The sequence below is a fragment of the Salmo trutta genome, chromosome 4 (assembly GCF_901001165.1).
Source record: "Salmo trutta chromosome 4, fSalTru1.1, whole genome shotgun sequence".
Taxonomy (NCBI): Eukaryota; Metazoa; Chordata; class Actinopteri; order Salmoniformes; family Salmonidae; genus Salmo; species Salmo trutta.
The window spans coordinates 46,026,583-46,034,020 of record NC_042960.1 but is presented as its reverse complement, the minus strand read 5'-3'; the positions used below and the strand labels follow the sequence as shown (position 1 = coordinate 46,034,020).

The 7,438-nt window shown below is 43.3% G+C and overlaps 1 protein-coding gene across 5 annotated transcripts in view; it reads right to left on the bottom strand.

The window, feature by feature from the left end:
* Nucleotides 1–16: 16 nt before the first annotated feature.
* Nucleotides 17–7,438, bottom strand: part of LOC115192467 (probable phospholipid-transporting ATPase IF) — a 58,923-nt gene continuing 51,501 nt past the window's right edge. For 2 of the 5 annotated variants that reach the window (XM_029750996.1, XM_029750992.1), the window contains exons 30-31: nt 5,796–5,932; nt 1,374–1,460 (exon numbers count right to left, since the gene is read on the bottom strand). In XM_029750996.1, the coding sequence (XP_029606856.1) occupies nt 5,827–5,932 (106 nt within the window). In that variant the 3' untranslated portion in view covers nt 1,374–1,460; nt 5,796–5,826. Of the gene's footprint in view, nt 1,461–5,123; nt 5,933–7,438 lie in introns of those variants that run through there. The other 3 variants (XM_029750994.1, XM_029750993.1, XM_029750997.1) reach the window with 3 other exon arrangements.

The window sequence follows — 7,438 nt, the reverse complement described above, 5'->3', positions numbered from 1 at the left end:
AAGGACAAAGGTTACATGCTTTTTAAAAACATTTATTCCGTAAACAGAATTTGCTTTAAACATCAGCAATGAAACCGTTTCACTGACAGGTGAGTAACAGAACGTTTTTTTAAATTAACATGATCAAGAGATAGGAACATGAACAGCTGACTTCATTGTCCCTAGTGCAGATGCATCCTTATTGCCAATGAAAATGGAGACTTCCGAAATAGATTTCAATATTCAAACACCTCTGAGTGGCATGATTAGAAGCTCTTTGTCAAATTTGGCCTCATGCCAGTATTCACCATCTGAACTAAAAGCTGCATATAAAACAAATGACAACCGTAGCATACTAGTACAATAAGTAAACTTCGCCAGAGTGACCAATGCTGACCTTGATAAATCGTGCCAGATGTGCTTACAAATATTGGTACAGTGCAAAGAAGAAAAAAAAGCTCCACTGACTACTTGATGGACATTTCAGTGTCTCCCACTTCAAGCTGATGAGGTAACCGCTACAAATGGCAACCAAATAATTCCCACGATTTTATATGAACTTGGACCATATTCAAATAAATCTGTGTGTGCGGGTGATGTGCATAAGTCACGGTCATTGATAGCAAGTTTAAAACGGTTGTCTCAATGACCCTCTAGACTCGACTCTGGCATTTCCGTTATTGTGGGCCAAAGGCCCCAAAAGATAGGATGCAGTTGAGTTCAGTCAGGTGATGGAAATAAATACGCAAACAAACATGAAGTGGTTAATAGCATAGGGGGGAAAGACACACAAACAAAAACATGATTTCAATGGTAATTAGCAATGGAAGGAAAATAACAATATTTGGGATTTTAAACAAGAACTGTAATATGTGCAAGCCATATTATACGTTGACAGCTATTTAATATCTCATTGGGAGCTATTATATGGACATTCTCTTGACATTTCTGAACAAACGTACTACTAACAATCTGCAGAAAAGGCATATTTTAGGGACAGTTTCCAAAAAAAAGCAGTCTCGAGACCTGATCATCCAACTGCTTTCACATTTTCATACCTTGAAAAATCAGGTTGTAAAAATGGAGGATATGGCTATAACGAGGCCCACCTAATTTCCTCAGGAAAGATGGCAGGCCTTCCACAGTCAGGTGAAGCAGCAGCAACACTAACCTACAGGCGTAAAGAAGTAGACCATGTTCTTTTTCACTCAAGTCTGACATTATTTCATCTTTGGTACCATCTTATTCCCTTTTATTATTTACAGGAAGAGAACAGAGGCCCATGTAGCATCTCTCAAAGTGGTGGTGCAAAGCATCATGTCATTGCTGGTCAGCCCTGCGCTGTATGGTGAGTAGTTCCTCTCCGTGTGGCAGGGTGGCACTACTGCTCTCTGCTACCTTAGCAATGAGCGGCCTCCATGGGTGCGAGCGTCAAGATGCTCCGATCGTTGGAATAGAAGGGGTCCGAGTCGCTCCATGATCTAAAAGCATCAACGACAGAGGAGTGAGGGGTATGGGAGGAGGACTAAGCTGAAACCTGCCTCAGGTGCTTCAATCCATCTCGGACCTGCCTAAAATACCCTTTTATTTACTGTTGGATGTGACATCCATCTTGCCATGGCATGGTACAGGAGTAGTTGAAGACCTTATCTGTATTGATATGAGGAGGCCCTGCCTTGGAACTGAAACCCTGTCATTCTGCTCATCTTCTATTGGTTTCCTGCCCTGTCACCAGACTTGTTTCCTGCCCTACACTTCAACCTACACGGGTAGCAGCACAAGCAAACAGAGTTAAACTCAAAAGGAGGAGAGAGAATAGGGTGATTACAGTGAGGGTTAGCACAGGATGATTTAACATGGATGACACAAACAGTCAACTTCCTCCTTCTCTCAGTAATGTCACTATATGCATAACCAGGTATACTAAATACTGTTTCTTTGAATGATATGAAGCTCAGACCTTGGCTATACAATTATATATGTGAACAATTTACACTGACTACCTACTGCTAATAGGAAAATATCATATAATCAATATATCGAAGACATCTTAAATATGTGCATATTTATAGTAAAATACATATCAAAGAGCCCTTGAAAAGAGGGCTCTCAACTGTCCTTCAGGAAAGGCACAAGGCCCCTTCCGATCTATCATAGCCTGTATAAACTAACATTGCCACCAGGGGGCATAGTAGGGACTTGCCACATCTTAACCATATTCAGACTCCTGTAGAATATAATAAATCATCTTGTTCCTCACTATACCCATTTTATCATCTTTGCATCACAAGTATCAATACCCTATGTGTGCTATATGGATTATAAGACAAAGACAACCGTTTTAAGATCTTGTATGTACATGGTGCTGTATGACTTCAAAAATAGGTATTTCTTGATAAATGTGTATGTTGGTGTGAATTGTCTAGTCTAGTGGTACTCGCACTTGATATCAAGCTATTAGTCCATTGTCTATGGCGATCTATCAGAACAGAAAACCAGGCAAGCAGCAGAATATTAGATTGAATAGTGACGTCAAGGTGATATAACAGCTGCATATGAATAACGTAGATGGGGGAAGTTGAATATCTAGATTTTAGACAGAGCGGCAACGACGAGAGGTTCAGACAAAGTGCAGCAAAGCAGGAGGAGGACCGTTATAGAAAAGATCAGGACACACGTGAACACATAAGGTCTGGTTACTCAGCATACATAATACCAAAGGCAGCCCCATGCAACAAGACAGTTCTCTTCTCAAAAGCACCTAAGGCTTCAAATACTTCACTTTATCAAATAAATAGCAAAAAGACTCCTATTCTCATTTTGAGACTACGGTTTTCCAGTACATCTCTGTCAGGGAGTGTGGTCCCGTGTTTCAGCTTAGGCACATCGACACCAAACACTGCAGCATGTCAAAACACAAGCATCATTCAGTAACAATACAGGGTACAGTAAAGTAGGGCTGATGTACTGCCATGCTGCCAGTCAGCGAGTATGGCCGATGGTGGGGTCTCTCTCCCACCGTGCACTGGCAGTATCCTAGCATTAAGGCCGGAACAAGTCTCAGTCTAACTTTGACTATTTTCTTTCTGAGTGCTCATCTCACCTCACTGTTGAGAGAGTGAGGGTGTGAAGTAGATGTGTGGGCAGACAAGGAAGGGGCTGAGAAAGCATTACACTGGCATCATGCTGTCATTGTCCATAGATACACACATACAGTATAACAAACTTTGGCAAGTCAGAGACCAAGAGTACAGTCGTGGCCAAAAGTTTTGAGAATGACACAAATATTAATTTTCAAAGTCTGCTGCCTCAGTTTGTATGATGGCAATTTGCATACACTCCAGAATGTTATGAAGAGTGATCAGATGAATTGCAATTAATTGCAAAGTCCTTCTTTGCCATGCAAATTAACTGAATCCCAACAAAAACATTTCCACTGCATTTCAGCCCTGCCACAAAAAGACCAGCTGACATCATGTCAGTGATTCTCTCGTTAACACAGGTGTGAGTGACCGGGAGGCCCATGGGGTGACGCACAATTGGCCCAGCGTCGTCCGGGTTAGGGAGGGTTTGGTTGGCAGGGATATCCTTGTCTCATCGCGCACTAGCGACTCCTGTGGCGGGCCTGGCGCAGTGCACACTGACCAGGTCGCCAGGTGTACGGTGTTTCCTCTGACACATTGGTGCGGCTGGCTTCCGGGTTGGATGTGCATTGTGTCAAGAAGCAGTGCGGCTAGGTTGGGTTGTGTTTCGGAGGACGTATGGCTCTCGACCTTCGCCTCTCCCGAGTCCGTACGGGAGTTGCAGCGATGAGACAAGACTAACTACTACCAATTGGATACCACGAAATTGGGGAGAAAAAAGGGGTTAAAATAAATAAATAAAACAGGTGTGAGTGTTGATGAGGACAAGGCTGGAGATCACTCGGTCATGCTGATTGAGTTCGAATAACAGACTGGAAGCTTCAAAAGGAGGGTGGTGCTTGGAATCATTGTTCTTCCTCTGTCAAACATGGTTACCTGCAAGGAAACACGTGCCGACATCATTGCTTTGCACAAAAATGGCTTCACAGGTAAGGATACCGCTGCAAGTAAGATTGCACCTAAATCAACCATTTATTGGATCATCAAGAACTTTAAGGAGAGCGGTTCAATTGTTGTGAAGAAGGCTTCAGGGCGCCCAAGAAAGTCCATCAAGCGCCAGGACCGTCTCCTAAAGTTGATTCAGCTGCGGGATCGGGGCACCATCAGTACAGAGCTTGCTCAGGAATGGCAGCAGGCAGGTGTAAGTGCATCTGCACGCACAGTGAGGCGAAGACTTTTGGAGGATGGCCTGGTGTCAAGAAGGGCAGCAAAGAAGCCACTTCTCTCCAGGAAAAACATCAGGGACAGACTGATATTCTGCAAAAGGTACAGGGATTGGACTGCTGATGACTGGGGTAAAGTCATTTTCTCTGATGAATCCCCTTTCCGATTGTTTGGGGCATCTGGAAAAAAGCTTGTCCGGAGAAGGTGAGCGCTACCATCAGTCCTGTGTCATGCCAACAGTAAAGCATCCTGAGACCATTCATGTGTGGGGTTGCTTCTCAGCCAAGGGAGTGGGCTCACTCACAATGTTTCCTAAGAACACAGCCATGAATAAAGAATGGTACCAACACATTCTCTGAGAACAACTTCTCCCAACCATCCAGGAACAGTTTGGTGATGAACAATGGCTTTTCCAGCATGATGGAGCACCTTGCCATCAAGCAAAAGTGATAACTAAGTGGCTCGGGGAACAAAACATTAATATTTTGGGTCCATGGCCAGGAAACTCCCCAGACCTTAATCCCATTGAGAACTTGTGGTTAATCCTCAAGAGGTGGGTGGACAAGCAAAAACCCACAAATTCTGACAAACTCCAAGCATTGATTAAGCAAGAATGGGCTGCCATCAGTCAGGATGTGGCCCAGAAGTTAATTGACAGCATGCCAGGGCGGATTGCAGATGTCTTGAAAAAGAAGGGTCAACACTGCAAATATTGAGTCTTTGCATCAACTTCATGTAATTGTCAATAAAAGCCTTTGACACTCATGAAATGCTTGTAATTATACTTCAGTATTCCATAGTAACATCTGACAAAAATATCTAAAAACACTGAAGCAGCAAACTTTGTGGAAATTAATATTTGTCATTCTCAAAACTTTTGGCCTCGACTGTACAAGTAAAAAGCAGAACGAGAATGCTACATCTTTAACAATGATCAAATAAATATAGCGTTACCTCAATTAGCATTCTCTTGAATAGATTTTGCAGCATAAACACATTGTCATAGATCAATAGAGACTTAGAGTCTGAACCTGGGCTTTGCCTACACTGTGAAGGACAAACACACTGACTCGGCAGGCATTGGAAAAGTTAAAAGCACAAAACTTCAGACAGGTGACAGAAAGCCCCCGAGTGAAAGAAGACTTGCATACGAGTACAGACTTGGAAGGAGAGATTACATAGACACATGGCTACATTGGTGAACATGTTGTCCCACTGAATATAGAAGACAAATAGACTAGAAGGACTCCATGAAGTCGATCATAGCATATGAGATAAATATGTCTCTATTAAAGAACATTTAAGATCCAGGATCCAGATACTAGTCTCCCTCCCTACAAACCTTTCGCTGTCACTGGGGTGCCTGTCCTACCAGTAAGACCTTAGTCTAGTCTACCTCTCTCTACTAGGCTAGGCCTTCACTACTCCTGGGGAGCAGTGGGCTCATCCTGCTCCAGCTTGTAGGAGATGCGCCTGCAGCAACAGAGGCTACAGAGTGTGGGGTCACACCTGTTGGCGTAGGCAGGGTCGCAGCGGCCCATCACTTGCGCCACCATCCGGCCCAGCCGGGCGCACCCGTTCTCCCCCTCTGAGTAGCAACACATGGAGTCCACACAGCCGATGCCCTGGTAGTTAGTCTCAATAAGCTGCAGAGAGAGAGAGAGAGAGAGAGAGAGAGAGAAACAGAGGAATGGCAAGGAAGGGGAGACAGAGGGGTGGCAGAGCACAACAGAATATTAGAATCAGAACACACACATCACGCCAATATCCACAAAACAGCCCAATGACTGTCCAGGGAGCCAGGAGGGGATTTTGGGGATTCGGAGCTCTTCAAAACAATAAGAGGTGGGTGATGATGCACAAGGTGTCAGACACAAATGTACATGGCCAAGCTGGGGAGGAGAAAATCAATCAAATAAAAAAAACTAAAATCTATACATTTAAAAAAAGTTAAACGATGCAGTATTTTCCAAGGCAAGGCTGTCCTTGTCCCTGGCCTGGCCAAGCCTTGAAGGCACTAATCAAATCACACAGGAGTTACAGTCAGTTGCCATGCCAGTCTGATGTGTGCTTAAAATCCTATTCTCACATTAATCTCAGTCAGCTCAGCTCCACATAACAATGATAAATAACGGTGATTCACTCGCAATCCAAAAAATCTACGGCTGCAAATGAATGGCAAAGGCAGAGAATTTTTTTTATATAAAATGCATAGCATTAAGTGGAGGAAAGTCGATTCCTAGACGACTCTGATCTCTTACAGCCAATTCTTGATTTTCCCGAGTAAGCGCTTGCGCAGTGAGTGCTTGAGCACTGCTAAAGAGGCAGTCCTGAACACATCCCAAGACTATCGACACTGGTTTGGGGTTACAATGCTCAATTCCCTCCTCTCCCTACCACTCAGAAACTACTGCATATTTGCAACAGCAGCAGAAACAGTGGTAAGAAGAGTGAGAATTAAATAGGTATTAGACTACACTGCCATGGATGTATCATTCTACTGTATCCTACATTAAACACTGTCCTCCAAATGTTACTGTATGAAAAACTGATGTGCAAAGGCAAGCCAGTTTTCAGGAGACATGTATATTCTTCTCAACAGGACTGATTACACAAACATCCTTCATGTTGTTTCCAACTTGACCTGTAGTTAGGGGACCACTAACATGGTTGGAGGTGGTGATGATGATTGACCGTTAAAGTAACCGTCCAGTGTTTCCAGATTTGTAGAAAAACTTTGTTTGATATAATGACTGTTGCTGGTTTAAAGGCATTCACAGACAGACAGGTGGAAAATGACGAGTCATGATTAAGTAAGGTTGGGTTTTGTTTTCAAAAACTAAAAGCATTGTATTTGGGACAAATCATTCACTAAACCTCAACTAAATCTTGTAATGAATACTGTGGAAATAGAGCAAGTTGAGGAGACTAAGCAGCTAAGATGGGTAGAAGTCTGTCCATAATAAAGTGTTGCTCTGCTTTCTTAACAAGGCAGGTCCTATAGGCCCTAGTTGTCGTACCTGGACTACAGTGGCCCAGAACAGGGCAGCACGGTGTCCCTTTAATGTAAACGGAGAGCTAACATTAATAATATGCATGTCAATATCTCCTGGCTCAAAGTAGAGGAGAGATTGACTTCATTACTACTTGTA